The sequence below is a fragment of the Peromyscus leucopus genome, chromosome 4 (genome assembly GCF_004664715.2).
Source record: "Peromyscus leucopus breed LL Stock chromosome 4, UCI_PerLeu_2.1, whole genome shotgun sequence".
NCBI lineage: Eukaryota > Metazoa > Chordata > Mammalia > Rodentia > Cricetidae > Peromyscus > Peromyscus leucopus.
This window is the reverse complement of record NC_051066.1, coordinates 115,752,569-115,771,277: the sequence shown is the minus strand read 5'-3', so window position 1 is coordinate 115,771,277 and position 18,709 is coordinate 115,752,569. Positions and strand designations below refer to the sequence as shown.

Here is an 18,709-nt window from a genome sequence, read left to right as displayed (position 1 = left end):
CTCGGGCTTTTTACAAATACAACAAGCATTCATGCAGAAATTTGGGGGGGCAAGGCATCAGCAAGCTGTTTTAACCATCCTTCTAGGTGATTCTGAGATGGAATCACATTGTTGTATAAAGACAAGGAATCACAGTAGGACACTTGTGTTGGGGAGTTGTCTAGGAAACAGAGGCTGGGATTCTGCCAAATGTAGACAGAGGAAGAGGCCTTGTAGAAAAGGTGATGGGGAAAGAATAAAAACACAGGATAAAACAGAGGATGATAGTATGTGAAGCCTGTTACCGTGGAGAGAAGGATGCCAAGGGTGAAGACCAATTGGGCAGGAGGAAGAAGAGGAGAGCAGTAGGAGAGCAAACTCTCCAGAATGGAGGGGAGCAGCCAAGGCAAGACTGAGGGGGCTGAGGACCTAAGAGCAAGCCGTCTGGGAAGGGTACTCTTCAGAAGTTTGCTGTAGTGGAAACCAGCAGTTGCAAAGGAAGGGGAGGGAAGGGAAGGGTGTTTTGGAAGGACACCAGCAAGACCACACTGTGGAAAGGGACCAGTGCTCTTCAAAGAGAGGAATTGAACACAGTGATGCAAAGAAATCAGAGGCATTTATATGCTGAAATAAAAGGACAAGAGAGAGCATTACTGCCATTCAATAAACCTTGGTTGAGAAACCAAGGACCATGCTTGCGGTGTGCTGTCCTCAGCATGCTTAATGAGAGTTTGCAATCCAGTGAGAGAAAAGAAAGAATAAACATAAATACTCTGGAAATTAAAGTGAAGGGAATGGGAGAGCTGGAGGCTTGTCTACATAGGATGGGGCAGCTCCTTCAGAAGACCAATTCTAAGCAGAGATGGGTGGGAGAGAAGGGGGCCAACAGTGGAGACAAAGAAGAGCCATTCTAGAGGGACCAGAAAGTGCAAAGGCCTTTTTGTGGAAGTTGGTTTGAGTGCTCATGAATCCCAGGGCTGTACTGAGCAATGGGAAGAGCCTGAGAAATGTGAGGAAGAAGTCTTGAAAGCCTGTGGGCCACTGGCCCTCATACCAAGTGAGTGGGAAGCTGATGGAGTTGGGGAGTGGCATGCTATGAGTTATACTTTCTCTTTTTTAACTAGTGTTTCTCTCACATAAATGTTATTTAAAAATGTCAGCAAGAGTATAGGATAGATTTATTAGAGGCTGGAAGGGTTGAGGAAGAAGGGATGAGAAAGGATGGATAGCAGTTACCCAGTCACAGAGAGAATAAATTCTAGTGTTCTAAAGAACAGTGGGATTGCAGTCCATAATGCCCTATTATTTATTTTATGAGTAATTAGAAAACAGGAGTTCAAAGGCTCCAAATGTAAAAAAAAAAAAAAAAATGTTAAAGAGGTAGAAATGCTAAGTACCCCATTTTCTCAGCATATTGTATGCATATATTGGAATGTTACTTACTCTGTATCCCGTAAATATATAATTATTATGTACTATTCAGAGCTCTTAAGATGTACAAAGAAATGGAAATACTAACAGTCCCGATCTGACCATCTCTCACACTGCATGCCTATGTTAAATCATTATACTGTATCCTCTAAATTTTTGCAGTTTAAATAAATGCTAAAAAGGATGATTTGGGTTTCTGTACAGAGGACAAACCATAAAAAAGCCAAGACGGAAGTGGGCAGAATATTCAGGAAGTTATTCCAACTGACCTGAGGGGTGGAGTTTGAGCGGTGACCAGAATGTGAAATATGTTTAAACAAGTGCTGCAGGATGCAGGATGGCAACTCCTTATGGAAGAGTAAAGTCTTAAAAAAGGGGAGAATTCCAAGGCAGGTAAAAACTACTGAAAATATTTGAGAAGGAAGAGAAGAAAGCAGGTAAATTAAAAATCATAGTGCTTTTGCTAAGTTCTTATTGTACATCACCACCATGCAATATCCACTTCCTACACTGTATCACTCAGTCCTTCCACCAGCTTGATTTTCAGTGGAGGGACTGAATTAAGAGAGGGGGTAAGTTGGGGCGGGGAGCAATGGGCCACATGTGATCTGGCTGCAGAGGATACCTCTTAATTTTTGGTACAACTCAACCTCCATGTTCTTTCTGTGAGAAGTGGAAGATTGCCCACAGTTGGGGCAAGAGGGTTTGGGGATGAATAGTCAAGACTGGGAATTGAAAAAGACTGTCTGAATAACTGAGAAGAAAAAAGCTCATTGAAGCTCTAAATAAAACAAGGCAGCAGATGACATTGTTTTCTGGAGGGAAGCTGCTGGTGTGGTTTGGGACTCAGGCCCTTGTGACTGCTTGTTTGACATCTAGATTAAGGCAGTGGCAGAACTATAATCTTTCCAGAGTTCTCCAAAAGGGACCCGCCTCACTGAAAGGTCTCTTCAGGTACCACATGGGTGTGGACCAGATTCTGGCTCCTAGTCCTCTGGGATAAACATCTCCACAATCTTATTTAGCATAAACACTGACCTGAAATCCAGAAGGCTGGCAAGATGGAAGTTGAGTCATGACGTATTTATTAAGCTGAGCACCAAGTTTGACACTTAGAGGAACACAAAATTAATTCAAGACACATTTCTTGCCCTTAAGGGGCTTACAGCATTGGTTTAGCTGGGAGACCACCCAACAACCATTAGGATGGAGAAATCAAATCTCCACATTAGGCTCAGTGTACTGCACAGAGTGACAGGCTAGGAGATTAAACGGGCCTTGGTGCATATGGAATGCACACCCGGCCTGCAGACCCTCAGCCTGTGTGCATTAACTCTACCAGCAGCCTGGTTGCAGAGTGAAGGTGGCTGTTTGTGCATAAACATTGTCATTTCACTGGGACTGCTATTTCATCTTTGAACCTTGGCATCAAAGGAACACTGACCTTATTGCTGTAGCTTGCCTCTCTTTGAAGCGTATGGCTTTGCATTGCAGATTAAAGTGAAGACATTCATCAAGGAACAGATCTGGCCAACCGCTCCCCAAACTTGCCCGTAACAAAGCCTTGAAAGGCTCCAGTCACGGTTGCAGTAGGTTGAGGAAGGCTTGGAGCCAGGCTCTCCTTTTTCAGATCCTGTGGGGCAGATCTAGCATGATGCATCTTTTGGAGTTTTGGGTAACTTTATTCTCAGTATATCTTCGTAGAGAAGGCCAAGCTAATGCTGTAGTCTCACCTATCCTATTCATTTGAGCAGGCATTGTTATAAATGAGGTCAATGTGATCATTCCCAGAGTACCTTTGAATCCTTCAAAAGATGTGCCAGGCAGAGTTACCTGAAACTTGGTTGATGATTCTCTAAAAGGGAACCATGTTCCTTGGTTCATTTATTTTTTTTAAAAAAAAAAAAAAAAAAAAAAAAAAAAAAAAAAAAAAAAGCAAAGCAAAACAAAAACTCACACAAAACAAAACCAAATCTCAAAAACTGTCTTAGTTTTCCTCCTATGTCTATTTTGACACACAGCATTCTGTTTTCTTTTAATTCATAAGATGTCAAGAGACATGAGATTAAAGTATTTTAATTGTGATATTAAGAATATAAGGACCTGTTAATGTGGAAGGGGGAGAATTTCACAATGTCCCACCCCTAGAAAAAGAACTATAGGTAACTAATGGCTATTGGGAGAAGGAAATTGGCTTCACATGGATGGACCCCCCTTACTGGTTGTCAAAGGATACTTAAAACAAAACAAAACCAAGCACACAAAACAATATCACTACCACCAATGAAAGAAATAGGCCTTAGCTTTGTTAAGGTGACAAGGTGTTTTAGAGTTTGTTATAGCAGCCTAACCTTGCTTATCCTGACTAGTCCAAGACCTGGGAGAACATCCAGTCCTACTTCATTTCTTTCCTAAGATGTTTTCTACAGAATCAGTGAATTTTCACATACTTCTTGACTGCCCCAGGAACAATAGCAAACAACAGCAAGCAATTATATAAAATTCATGATTGTTTCCAGACATCCCTGAGTATTTTATATGGATTAACTTACCTCACTGTCATAAAACATCAAGCATAAATGTTATTGCACTCATTTCACAGCTGGAAGAAGTGAAGCAAAGAAAAGCTAAATCACCTGCCTAGGGTCGGATGCGCCATTCCCTTGCAGGATGTCACGTGATGACAAGTAGCAGCAGAGGAATCAAATCCCAGCAGCTACCTCCTGTTTGCATTATCAGGACTCCCCAGACTGGGTTCTCAGCCTTGCAACACAATTCAGTCAAAAAATACAAAAGGCAATCCTAAAAAGACCCCAGTAGTCCACCAGCCACTTTATTTTATATGCTAGAAAAGGAACCATCTTGTGGGTCATTTTCCATCTTTAGTGACAAAACAAACTCCATGTTACAGTTTTTTCAGTATTCTGGCAAGCAGGAAGACTCACTGGAAGGGCCTCAGTGGCTGGCAGTGTGGAAGTGAGTGGAGGCCCCACTGCAACTGATCAGTTTCATGATTATCTGATTTATATAAGGGATATAGGTTGGTCCTGATCAGAAATGCTTAGGGCCAAATGGGCTTTGGATTTTAGATTTTTTTTTTTGGAAAATATTTGCATATATGTTGTGAGCTATCTAGAGGATGGCCCCAAGTCTAACCACAAAATTTATTGATATTATATATATATATATATATATTATATATATATGTTATCTGTGGGATTTTTTTTAAATAGTTTTTTTTTTTTTTTCTGAAATTATTCTGTAACCCAGGTTGGCTTTAAACCCATAGTCCTCCTGTCATGAGTGCTGAGATCACGGGCACATGTTGCACCCACAGATAATTTTACAAAATGTTTTTAGTGTACCTGCATTTTGATAGTCCTAAAATATGAGGGTAAGTGTGGAATGTTCCACTCAGAGCCTCGTGTCAGTGCTCAAAAAGTTTCAGATTGCGGAACATTCCGGTTTCAGATGGGGGTGGATGCTCAGCTTGAAGTAGGATTTTCTTTTTGGTAAAACACTTATTTAAGTTTTCTTGCTTAATATTATTAATGATAGATAGCCTCATACATTCTATTAAGTGGATCTAGAAGGTTGCAGTAAACAATACAGGGCTTTTCGCCAGATGGGAGGCAGGGTGAAGTACAAGGATTGTGTAGCTCTGTGGCCAATTTTAAGTCAGTCTAATTTGCTGTTTCTCACTTGTACTCACTAGCTCCCTGGCAGGAAGAACTATTTTATTATCATTAACATGTAGTAGAATCCTTAGAGACTAGTTCTGAAAGATGGAATGAGAATCCTCTGACACAATTCAATGACACAATTCTCCAAAGAGCAGGTTAAGGTCATTTGGGCTAAGCAAAGTAGCACATGTTAGCTGAAATGACATAGTGACACATGAATGACTGGGCTAATATTGTGAGTTTACAGGTCCTCAAGTGACCAGGTGATTTTCCCTTGCCCAACTTCTGGCAATAAGACATATAAAATAATATACTAATGATATTCATCTCAGGGAATCATAAGGGACAGCAAGCAAGCACAGGCAAACACACATAGACACACACACATGCACAAAAAAACACACACATACATTCACACACAAACATACATATATACACAGAAACATTGCTTACTTCATTTTAACCACTGATAACGTAAAAATGATCCAAATTTTATGGCCATATTAACATGTTGCTGAAGACTGTCTGTAATGTGATTTAATGGAGTTTGTAGTGTGTGAATGAGTGAGTGTGTGTGTGTGTGTGTGTGTGTGTGTGTGTGTGTGAGATGATAGTAGTTCTAGTATGCTCATCACTTGACTTGACTAAAAAACTGAGATTCATGAGCCAAAAGTGTGTACTTGAGAAGGTGGGAGATTGGCAGGTAGAAGCCTGGGAGAGTTCTCAAGAGCTGAGTTCTTGGGAGCTGAGTTCTCGGTCGACTCCTTACCTCCAAGGTTCCCATCTTCTCCCATAATAAGTTTCAAGCATCTGATGATTTGCGCAGCTATTACGGGACTCATGGATGTCGCATAAGTGGCACTATGTGAGTGAATTCGTACATAATCCACAATTTCCTAAAAACAAAGAAGAACCCAAAATGGAAGCAGATAATTCTCAGAACTTGTTCTCTGTACATTACAGCAAAGCATTTGTTCAGGTCCTCAAAAGACAACAGTGGTCTGTCTTACCTTCAACTACTTTGTGTAACATTCAACTACTTATTTTGCTTTCTCTTTTTTCTTGGTCTTTCCTGTCAAAATCTAGAAACTGTACAAAAGTGTGAGGGAGCTACAAATTTAGAGCTGGGCTATAAAGCAAAAACCGGGCATGTGAAGGAAAAATTATTTCTGAAATATCTGCCTTGCACAAGAGCAAATGCTCAGGAATAGCCAATGATACAAAATCTGGTTCTTTTGTTCCTTGAGAATATTAGCAATTGTGCCATGAAAACTAACAGTACATTCAGAAAAAAAATGCACGTAATAGACTGTAAGATGCAGAGGAAAGAGAGGGTGCTGCTAAGAGGAGCTGTCTGGGATGTTCCAGTGAGGAGACAGGGTCTATGAAGCTTTGATGCATGAAGACAGAAGAAGAAGAAATGAAAACTTGAAAGGAGAGAAAATGTCCTAGATACAGAAACAAGAGGCAGCAGAAAACGAATGCCATTCTTCCCTCCTGGTCCCCACCAACATTGTGCTCTTCACTTTTCTGGTCTTTTCTTCAAGCAGTCAATGAGCCTGGCCACCTGGTGCCTACTTTGAGAAGAGCTACCGTGCTGGTTCTGAGCTCACCTCGAAAGCCTTGGCCACTTTGGTTCAGCACTGCAAATGGTTCCTTTCATTTCTTCCTCTATTTCTAGATTCTTTCTTTACCTTTCATTCTATGCTAGTTCCCCCTTAAAAATCCTCAAATTGTTCATTTTAATCATTTCTCTCTTTATTTATAAGTATTTACCTCTTCCCTTCTATCCCTCCTTTTTATTTTTCTTCCCTCTTCCCTCCTTCCCTTCTATTTTTCCTTCCAGCAAGTATATTAAAGACCTGTGTTGGGCTACGTCCTAGGTTCATGTGTGAGGCTAGGTGGCAGGAGGACTGAGGACATAGTCTAGTTTGACATCTTTGACTGTTGTTTTTCTTTCTTTCTGAACCATATAAAGGCAGTCAGGAGTATATTCCCTTCTCTTGAAGAGTGTAGATGACATGGCAGGTCTTGAAGCATCAGCTATGTGATATTTAAGGAAGTTTGCTCTGGATGATCTGGAGCCTCTCAAAGAGAGATCTTTGTTGATTTCCCAATAATTAAAGATGAAGTGCCCTTCAGAGTTTGTGTTCTACCCTTTGGTAAATGGTAATAGGGATTTTCATTCTCTGTTGAGATTAAATACTTTCCCACAGGTTGCTAGGGGAGGCAAAGAGGGGACAGTCAATGAGTCATAGGTATTGGACAATGGAGGCTTATAGGTTCCTGTGTCTATGGAGGAGTGTTTCAAGGGGTGATCTGACTACAGTAGATGAGTGGATTTGGAGGAATGCAGATGAGGTTAAAAAGAACATATATCAGCTTGCTAAAATGAATATTGAGGGTGGAATGTATGAGTAAAGAATGGAGGAGTCAGTTGGGAGTGGCTTTGAAGCAAAGTGATCAGGAGTTGTTTCCTTGAGGGATAGTATGTCCCAGAATTGAAACATAAGTTCTGGAACTTAATTGCTCAGTCCAAATCTTGGCTTTGTTACTGACTGCTATGTGACTATGCACAAAATAACTAAGCTTGCTATCTCAGTTTTCTTCTTTGCAAAGTGAGATAACAGTGATACACATCTTACTTACCTGAGAGTCATTATGAGGATATATATATATATATATATATATATATATATATATATATATATATCATATATATATATGAGTGAATATATGTATTTCTTAGAAAAAAGGTACATTATGATAGCTAATGCAGTTCATGGCAGTTGTTGGATTGTTAATTTAAGGATTTGTAGAACAGGAAGCATTTGTGGGGTGGAGGCAGGGACCAAAACACAAAACTTCTTGGGATTTTGTAATTTCAGTTTGCTTATTTGCAAAGGGAATGATCTAAGGTTAAATTGCCTGCATATGAGTAGCTGCAAGGAATCAACCAATGAAATGCAGCTTGTTTCTTCCTCCATCCCAAGAGGGGTAGTGGCAGGAGTGAAACCAAATCAAACCCAACCAAACCTAACTTAACCGCTACCAACTACAACAATAAAACAGACAGACCTTGAAGAAAGGAGAACATGAACTTGATGAGCTATTGAATGGCTCAGAGGAGAAGCTGAGGCCAGAAGCTGACACCATAGCCAACATTCACAAGACACTTTCAAGTCCATTTTAAGAACTTCATATGTGTTAATTCACTTACAGCAATTCTGAGGTAGGCAATGCTTTTTAATCCCAGTTTTATATGTAGGATAATGGAATGAGTCACAGACATCCTGAAAATTCTTTACAAATGTTGGTAAGGTAAGGATTTGGACCCAGTGACTCTGGTTCAGGAGTCTCCACCTTTAACACCATGCTGATCACTTCTTCAAAACCAGTGCAGAGTAGCCTCAGTATGAGATGAAGTGAGTCTCGAAGGCACAGAGTCCGGCTCTCCTGTTTACCCTGTGGTACTTCCCTGTTCTACAGACTTTGCTCTTTTGGGGTTTTTGTGTATAATATTCTTATTTTGTCAAAGGGAGTGTGTCCCAGGAGAGAAAGTAATGAAGGGTACCCTTTTCTCAAAGTCCACCGTAGTAGGGACTTAGCAGAGAGCCTGCACATAGTGACAGTCGAATGGAAAGCCAAGGAGCCTCAGTGACAGGAAGAATGGCCAGTCCCTTGATGCACTAAGGATGAGCAAGTTGTATTCTTAGGAACAAGTGGAGCAACATCTCAGCTAGGAAGTATTCACCACAAAGATCAGACAAGGAAACAAAGCAAAGCCTCTTTTGATCAAAATGTCCCTACCTCCAATTTCCGTTCATAAATTGAGGAATTTCATGCAGTCAGTTGCAAGTATCCTTAGTTTGAGTAATAGGGCATCAGTGAGAAATCACCCCCTTGAACCTGAAGACTGTCTGTCCTACAGTATAATTCCTTTGGACTGAGTCCATTTTGTCCTAGTCGGGGGAAAGGGTATTTTGCTTGCGTGGTTGAAGAAGTGGAGTTCTGTAGTAACTTCTGGAGAGTGTCAAGGAAAGCCCACTGATTCCGTCCCTTCATTCCCTGACTGGGCACTACAAGCCATGAATTAAGAGTTGACTTTGGTCCTTTGCAAGGCGAGTCTGCACTGTGTCTTTCTTTGGGAGCGGGTTAGAGGTCCTCTCAGACACAGAGTTCCAAGCCCTTTTTTCTTTTCAAGTTCAAAACCCTGATTATTTTCTTTACCCATAGGCCTGGAGTTCAAGGGCAAGGGTGGGTTTGGGGGAGGAAATCAGACAGGAGGCTTTTAGAATAAACATCTTGGTACTCATTCCATGACCCCTCTTTACTTCAAAGGGCTCTTACACGCAGGCAGGGCTGAAAATAACAGTACAGAACTGCTTCTGCAAGGGACCTGCGTTTGCTTGCTTTTCAGGCCCCTGGAGCTAACTATCACCCCAAACCTAGCCTCTGTCTCCCACTTCCCTCCTCTAGAATTACAACCCTGCAGTCTATCAGTCACAAGGACTATCTCTGCTTCACTTATTTGCCAGTCATCATCCCGAGGAGGCTGGGAGAAGCCACTGGGCAACAGCAGAGATACAAGAAGATGCAGGATCATGCTCAGGAGAACAGAGGGTGAGCAGTGTTGAGCACATTCCCCAGCAGTTAGAGAGATAAAAATTACAAGTTGAAAAGTGAAGCGATTCTCTAGATTGTTCACCTGGAGCATCATGGGAGGATGTCCTCCTGAGTGAAGTGTTCGCTGTCAACAGAGCTCCCAACCCAAAGAGCAGAAGGGAAAACCTCATAGGTTTTTGAGAAACTGCTTCATCTTGGAATTACCCCTGATTCCAGATGAATTGGTAGTACACTTAAGAAAGAAAACTGAGACCTCAATAACACCTCTGCTTTCCGTGATATCTTAGCACCAAGAGAATTTTTTTCCTTCCCTCACTAGTTTCCAAGTATTTTCCACTTGCACGATTCTTCTGGTTGCTAATGGGCAAAACTCAGCTCTTGATCCTCTCCACAAAGATTCCTAGAACATCTTCATTGCAGCTATTAAGAATATTGTCTGTGGGAGTCAGGGGAAGGAACGGGAGGAGAGGAGGGAGGGGAAACTGTGGTCGGTATGTAAAATAAATGAAAAAATGTTAATTAAGTAAAATAAAAAAAAGAGTTGCCACAGTCTCTTCACAGCAATAAGAATCCTCACTAAGACAAACAAACAAACAAACAAAAAAAGTCTTTCGCAAGCCAACCAGAGAGCTTGCATGGGACTGACCGAGGTCCTCTTCAAGTATGTTACAGCTGCGTAGCTTGGTCTTCTCCTAGGACTTCTAACAGTGGGATCAGGGGCTGTCTCTGACTCTTGTTATCTGCTTTTGGAACCCTTCCCTCCTACTAGGAGAGGAGGTGCCTAGTCTTACTGCAACTTGATATGCCATAGCTGGCTGATATATAGGGGGGGGGGCTGCCCTTTACTGAAGAGACATGAGGAGGATTGGAGGTAGGGGAGGAGAGAGGAGGTTGTGGGGAGGGACTGGGAAGAGAGGAGGGAGGGAGGGGAAACTGTGATTTGGCTGGAAACTAACTAACTAACTAACTAACTAAATGATAAAACAATATTGTCTGCACACCAAGATTAACAAGAGATTTCAGATCCAAGTATTTTTATCTTTTTCTAGAGTTTTGAACCCATTTGATTATTTTCGAGGTTTGTGGCCTCCATTCTCTTGCTCAACCTCCATGTACTGAATTCTGTCTGTGTCTTCAAGGTTTTGTATCTTGGTGTTTTACAGCCATGTTTGGTTAACGAACCTTGTCATACACACTCTAATTCATGATGCCACCTGGTGGTTAGTTGAGATACTGCAGGAAAACATGTGTTAGGAGGAGGAAAAAAAGAATGTAGGAGTGATTCATGTAATAATGATAGTTTTCACAATTGCTCCATCTCTACCCTACAGGATTAGAAGTCATGTAGACACGAGAATTCCTCTTTTGAAATCCTGCACCTGCCTTCAGAACAGAAAACATGTGACAGGATCCCAGGGAACCGTCCCTCCTGCTGCTAGTCCCGAGCCTTTGTTTAAAAGAGGTATCAAATGAAGGCACTCCAAGGAGAAAAATGTGACATCCAACAAATCTGACAACATTTCAAGGATCTGCTTGCTTCAGTTTATTCAGGTGCCTTTGGTTCAGGAAACAGAGTTACGCTTGGTTAAAAGTTTTGTGGCTCAGAACTGCTGCTAAAGCAATCAAGGCCTCACAAGGCAAGGTAACCCGGAATAGACAGCTCCTCACCCCGAGACCCTCTGGTCCCACTGAAGTGACAGTTAGGAAGGAAATATCAACCTTTCACTAGAAGTCTTTGAGGGTCTGGCATTCCCTCTGTTTCTAGCATTACCTAGCTCATCCCCGTAGGGCACCGGAGGGAGGATGAAATACAATGCTTTGAGTATGGAAGAAAGCAGCAGTTAAAGGAGGGCAAATACCACTTCAAACAGGATTTTAGGCATCTGTATGTCTCATGGTGAGTGGCCAAGATGAAATATGTTGTTTTAAACCACTGGCTTTTAGTAATAGTAGCTGTCTGCTACATACTTCAATTGGTCTAACTGGTTGACCAGTAGGCTGAACTTTTGTTCCTGCTGGTCAGAGTGGATAAGGAACTGGAAATTTTAGATATTCCCCACCCCACCCCCCACCGCCGAATTTTCAAAATGAGGTTTCTCTGTGTGGCCTTGGCTGTTCTGAAACTCACTCTGTAGACCAGGCTGGCCTCAAACTCATGGAGATCTGCCTGTTTCTGCCTCCTGAGTGAATGCTGGGATTAAAGGCTTGTGCCACCACTGCCTGGCTTAGATAACCCTTTAGTAGCACCTCCATGCATTAATTTGGGGCCTACAATGCCCTGCTAGTTGGAGCAATACCAAGTCTCTTTGGGACAAGTGTAGGCTTGTATGAGATAACTGCCATGATTTGGAAAAGGCACATGCAAAGAGACACGGCACAGCCTCTTTGTCCCTTAGATCTATATCTGAATATTTGATTGTCTTTTTCCCTTCTTCTTAAAAATTTCTTCCAAATACTTATTATTTTATTTTTCATTAACAAATAAGTAATAATATAAGAACAAGACAATGGGGGCAGTCATCATTTAACAGTATAATGTCATCTGATCCAAATCTTCGGACATTTTGAGATTGTAGAAGATGGGTTATCTAACATTATAGAAAATAGTTATTTCTCAGAAAAATAATCTTAAAAATCCATTTTTACTCTCTTGTTGTTTGGGTGACAACTTGTAAAATCCACAAGGCCAACTTCTTTAATACATGAACTTTTCCAGTTGTTGCTATTACTTACTTTATTTTCAGCACACACACACACACACACACACACACACACACACACACACCCCTCCTAATTCTTTAAGTTTTGAATTAAAAAATTGTGTGCAGATCTTGCCTGCATGTATGTCTGTGTACCATATTTGTACAGTGCCAGCTGAGGCTTCAGACCCCTGGGGCTGGAGTTACAGATGGTGTGCCACCATGGGGTGCCAAGAATTGAACCCAGAAGAGCAACCAGCAGTCTTAACTACTTAGATGCTTCTCCACCCCACTCCCTTGTAGTTCTTATAGGATCCCTTATTACTTCTGTGGGTTGGTGTATGCTATTGTCTCTTTGTGAAATTGAACCTCCCACTACTTGTCTACAAGACTGACTGATGATCACTCTACAAGACGTCCCAGAGTCCAGCAGAGTTAACTCTCTCCAAGGTACTCTGTATACTGTGCCCTTGCTATTGTTATTTTGTTGTGATGTGATTATTCTTCCCACACTTCTCTTTACGACATGTTACAGGTGAGCTGAACTGAAATTTACATGAAATTCAGGGAAGTGCCCCTTCCTGCTTCCCTAGGGTGTTCAGGATCTACACAAACACTGGGAGTTCCTTTCTTACCTTTTTCCCTGCTATGTAGCCTCCCGAGGCTGCAAAGCTTTTGGTGAATGTGCCCATGTATACGTCCACATCTTCAGGGGCCAGTCCAAAGAACTCTCTGATACCTTTGCCACTGGAGCCCGTAGCGCCAATACTGTGAGCTTCATCCATGTAGAGATAAGCCTTGTATTTCTTCTTTAGAGCCACTATCTGGGGCAGATTCACAATGGAACCTTCCATGCTAGCACAGAAGGAAAAATTCTTGGTAAGTAGTGAATAACCTTCTGGAAAGATCTGTTAGTTTCCTTCTAGTGCTTCACAGAAAGCCTGCCCTGCCACTGTCAGCCTGCTGACAAGGAGGATCTGTCACTCTTCTGTCGGCATATTTTATTCAGCAATGACAACCTTTCAGTCTTGTAAGGCTTCTCTGCATGTCCCTGCTACTTTAATAAAATACTTTATATTTGATGGATTGAGTGGGTTGGGTTGTTATTCTTAGTTCTCAACTAAAAAATAAACTTACCATATTATGGACCTAATTTGTTTGGAAAGCTGATTATTGCAGTTCGATCAATGCTTTTGGGATAGGTAAAGGTGCTCCACTCTGAGCCACTTTGATCTATCTGCTATTTTTTTTTTTGTTTGATCCTGCCCGCCGGATCTAAATTTAGCATTTGAACTGCTAAAGATTAAACTGGGGAAATTAAGAATACACAGAACTTCAGACATCATAGTATTAATTATCACACAATAAAATATCCCTTAGTATCCCTGCTCAGCACTCATCACAAATCAGACTTTTGTGCGGCTCCTGGTGGAGCCCTTTCTTCATAGTAAGGGAACAGAAATGGATCCAGCCTTAAAACTCCTGACAAGGTTAAGGCACAGGATTCTGGGTTCCTCCCACAGAGGTTCCAGAGGTGATGGGGGAAGGGCTGGTTGACTATACATACAAGCTTCCAGGATAAGCTCACACCAGTAGTCAAGGACAACACTTTGGGATTTACCCCTACTAACCAATCCTTTTGCTTTAGATGTAGTTTATTATTTATTTTAGTTTTCTAAGTTTTATATTTCAGTTTTTTTAAAGATTTTAAAGTGATAGAACTTTTAAATAATAGCTTTAGATTTGTAGAACAACTGAGCAAAAGGTACTGAGGATTCTTGAATCCCTAGTCTTACCAAATTTCTCCTGACATTAATGTCACCCACTAGTGTGGGCCATTTATTGTACTTTGATGAGCCAATTTTGATACATTAACTGAAATCCCCAGTTTAAGGTTTATTCTTTGTGATATATATTCTATGTTTTTCCCAAAAGAATATGAATAACTTCACAGATTGACATGTCATGCTTGCCCAGGATCATGCTAATCTCTGTTGTCCCAATTTTAGTGTGTATAGTGATAAGAGAGTATCTAGGTGTTTTATTTTCCATGGTAGTGCAAACTGTAGTATGTTTCAAGTCCTTAGAGAAGGGTAAATATAAAGCCAACTAGGAAGTAAAATTAAATTTTATATTTACATGGCACCTCTGGATCTCAATGGGTTTTAAAGAACACTGGCTCTACTTAGTTCTCAGAATACTGAAAGCTTTTGCACTGCACAGCTTGGACTGTACAGATAGTCTGGCTCTAAGAAAACAGACTCCAATGTTCACAACACAATGCAGCTTGTCAAACAACTCAAGCAACCCTTCGCTTTAGTTACAGACTGATCATTTGAAGAGTGGTGAACTTCTCCATCCTCCCTTGTTAGGTATTAGATTGTATATAATACATTAAAAAATAAGCTTAAGTGTTAGGTTGATTCAGTCAAAACAGTCCATTTGAGTATCACAGCTACCCAGACCAAAGGAGCTGAATTTAACCATCAATGATACAGCATGTGGGTATTTCACAAGGTCATTTGGATGGCCAAGTTCTGATTTTAATGAAAGACCAAATGGTCCTCTCTTATGCATGTTTGTGAGTTACTTCCAACACTATTTTAAATTTCTTGCTTATTAAAATTGTCTCCACTGAGGAGGAGGCAATATCATTCTCTGCCTCCCTTGGGCTTAGATTGTGGCCACAACATTTTCTAAACTGGGTCTTGGGCAGCCTGTATGATGTTCATTATCCTGTGCTTCATTCTTACGTATTATAAGCACGATGATGAAGCTTTCTTCACAGGATCTTTATAATAGCTAGCACTCATGCTTGTCAACTGTCAGACCATCCCAGGTAGTTAGTGAGCTTGGAAGGAGAAAGTTTCACTGAGTCCTAACTTGAGAAAACAGGGACCTTTAACAAAGTTCTTTGTTGAATCTTCTAAAATGAAGGCATATGGAGTCAAACGTGATAAATGGCTTCAAACCCTCAAAATTCTTAGATTTTTCTTGTCTTTAAAGTGCTGTAAGTTGGCAACACAAATATGCTAGAAACCTGACATGACACAAATAGCCATTCCTTTTTTCTGGAACTGAATTTGGCAGGAGGCAAAGTTAACATTGAACAGTGTTTGTAGACAGTCTCCACAGCTAATTAGCCATCTTTCCATGGGCTGCTCTAGCTGATGTAAGGACCTGACCACCTGGTTTGTATTTCTTCCTCCAAGATTAATGACTCTGCAGTACTGCTGAGTTTTGGAGTTAATGCCAGGCACACATAGAGTCCTAATGGGAACTCAGCTTTTGTATAGTTATATTCATCCACACTGTTTTCATTTTTTCAGTATTATTGAATTTGCATAAAACCTTTTGCTATAGAGGGATAATGTGTCTGGGTGAAAGTATAAAGTAGTTATTTTGTGTTATCATCACTAGTTTCTGTCAAAACAATGAAGACCAAAAGCAATAAAGAAAAACACATAGCATGTTGTTATTTTTTCCTGGATGAAAGGCTTTGCTTTTCTTTTGACTTTACTAGGAGAAAAAGAAATAAAATACTGCTACAAATAAAGATAATGTCATCAGTTAATCTGAGGCTCTGTCTAGGGGACTTGAATTATTCTTTAACCCACACGTCAGTAAATTACTATTTTGTTTTTTTGTTGCATTAGCTGAAGTGATCAGACTTGTTTTTGAAATCATCCTCTCATCATCCTCTTTTCCACATGGAAACCAAAAATTAAACCACAGCTCAGGAAACTTGTATGGTGGAAAACTCTTCCTGGGCAGGCCCAAGGTTTAACCAAAGAGAAGAGAAGAAGGGTGGGGGTGGAGAGAAAGAGGTTCGAAAAGGGAGGCAGGGTGGCGGGGCGTGGGGATGTAGAGGAGATGAAAGGGATGGGAAAGAGACAGAGACTGGGATAGAGAGGCAAAAAGGAGAATGAGGGAGGAGAGTATTAGGACCAAACTCATCTTATTCTTTGTCTTTACATGTTGAAACTATAAAGGATTGGAGAAAGTTTACCACTGAAGTTATTCTTCAATTTTCACAGTTTGAGGGAGAAGGGCTCTTAGTCTATTCTTAGACTCAAGATATTCTGCCAATTCATCATATGCTTATGGGTCTGATTTGGCAAGGGTTGGCTCATACTATTGGATTCTCAAAGTTTGGGCTCTAACTATGCTAGTTTGTGTTCCAAGTTACCTGTGACATCTTTACTAGCAGCACGGTTTTGAATCATTTTGAGACTTCTTAACCTTTATGAATTGATAAGGAATCTATTCTTCTCAGATACTACAGAAATAATGCTGTAGTCCAAACAAATATTAGGGTTAAAATGATTTTTAGGGCTAAGACAACAAAGTTGGAGGAGTAAGAGGACTTTTAGCTGGGTATACAGCCCCCTTGACCAGATAAGAGGAAGAAGGACAGGGATCAGAGAAAAAAACAAACAAACAAAACAAAACAAACAAAACAGCGAGGCTAGTCTTGGCAGCCCTGGCTAGTCAGCTCCAATAACATGAAGTTCTTGTGTTCTCCTAGTAACCTAAACTTTATGGGTAGTTAGGTTTTTAAAAACACATTCTTACATCTAATGTATCTAATTGTAATAGAAGTTAAGGATGGCTTCTAAGAAAAACTCCACTATTCCAGGAAGGAGACCATCCCAAACTGCCCCATGGATGGTAGACCATGACTTATGAGATGCTAGAGACAGTCTTTTATTGTTACCTTTCCGTTCAGCTCTGCCTCAAGCCAAGACGGTGCACTTCCCTTTTGCTTTCTCACTGGCTGAAAGAAACCTTGATTATTTACTTGTGCTATCTCTGTCCTGGTGTGAATTCTTCTCCTTTGGGAAGATCTTAGACTGCTGCCATAGTTAGGATTGAAGGGATATTCTCCAACCCACAGCAATATGTGTTTAACACAGCATTAGGACATCAGATTAGAACTTTAAAATAATAGTATTTGACTTTTAGACCCTAAGTTGTGGATTCACGGGCATTTAGACTTGAATTTTCAACCTCCTTAATTTACAGATGGAGAAATTGAAGCCTAGATAGGATTACTTTAAGTCAGAATGACTTTGTACTTTTAGTGTTTATAAATTGGATGTCAACAGATAGGCTGCCTCTTCTATCTACATTGAGTCTTTGTCCTACCGGGACCACTTGATTTTCAATGCCAGCTCTGCTTCATTTTATTAATCTGCCCTGGGGCAGTTTATTTAGGCCTCTGAGCCTCTGTTTCTTCATCCTTATAATCTCAACAGGTTTGTGCAATATTGTGCACTTGGAATGTTTAGCAAGGAGTAAACATGTGGGCAATATGAGTCCTCCCTCTGCAACCATCCTTTTTTGTAAGAAGAGCAAACAATTTTACTACATAGACAGCTTACTGTTTTCCAACTTGAAACCTCTCCAACTGAAAATGTGAGATTATGAAGATAGTTACTCTTCATTGTGGGCTTTCTCTGGGTTTTGTCTCTGCCAGACACTGGCTTATATGATCTTAATACTTGCATACATGTTCTATGGAAGGTACACAACTCTGGGGACCAATGCCAGGATCTGAATCCAGGTCCCAGATCTGTCTTCAAATCCTGACTTCTCTATATTCTCTACAAAAATAGGAATACCCGTGGATATGGCAATAGTAATTATTATTGATTGTTACTAATTTGTGAAGTATTCTGGATTCTTAGTCTAGTCACCTAGACATTTCTATTTTGAAGCCTCTTTCAAACTTAATGACTTGAAAGCTTAACTTTTCTCTTTAAGAATTATGAAAATATTGTTGTGGGTGAGCAAGGTGTGGTGGTGTACTTTACCCATGGGGCAGACAAGTAAGAGATAAACAACAACAGACAACCCTAGGAGTTAAAATGTAGAAGAAGCTTTTGGTAGCTACCAACCAGGTATGTATCTGTAACACACTTCTTAGGAAGAGAAGTAGACTTGGAAACAAATGATCTCATATCCCAACCCTGACACTTTGGAAAATCCTATGGAAAGCAAGTTCATTTTCTGGTGATAGTTCTACATTTGCGTGCTCAAGTGAAAGCTTTCCAACTGGAATTTTGCTCAAGAATTCATGTCAGGCTAGTCTTGGTTTACAAAGGAAGACCTGAGGCTGCTATGGTATGGAGGCTGTTGAGGCTGCATAATTATCATAAAGAGAAGAGAAGAGAAAACTTTTTGTGGCGGCATGTTTCTGACATAGAAACTTTGCTCAGTATACATGCTAGGTTGATTGATCTGCGATGGACTGATGCAAAAAGATAGATGCCTGCACGTTTCCCATGA

General features: G+C 40.7%; 1 protein-coding gene and 1 pseudogene across 1 annotated transcript in view; both read right to left on the bottom strand.

The window, feature by feature from the left end:
• Positions 1 to 18,709, bottom strand: part of Sptlc3 (serine palmitoyltransferase long chain base subunit 3) — a 119,655-nt gene that overhangs the window by 27,411 nt on the left and 73,535 nt on the right. The window contains exons 8-9 of the mRNA XM_028883590.2: positions 13,054 to 13,273; positions 5,863 to 5,989 (exon numbers count right to left, since the gene is read on the bottom strand). Coding sequence (XP_028739423.1) covers positions 5,863 to 5,989; positions 13,054 to 13,273 — 347 coding nt within the window. The remainder of the gene's footprint in view (positions 1 to 5,862; positions 5,990 to 13,053; positions 13,274 to 18,709) is intronic.
• Positions 14,351 to 14,450, bottom strand: LOC114702983 (annotated as a pseudogene).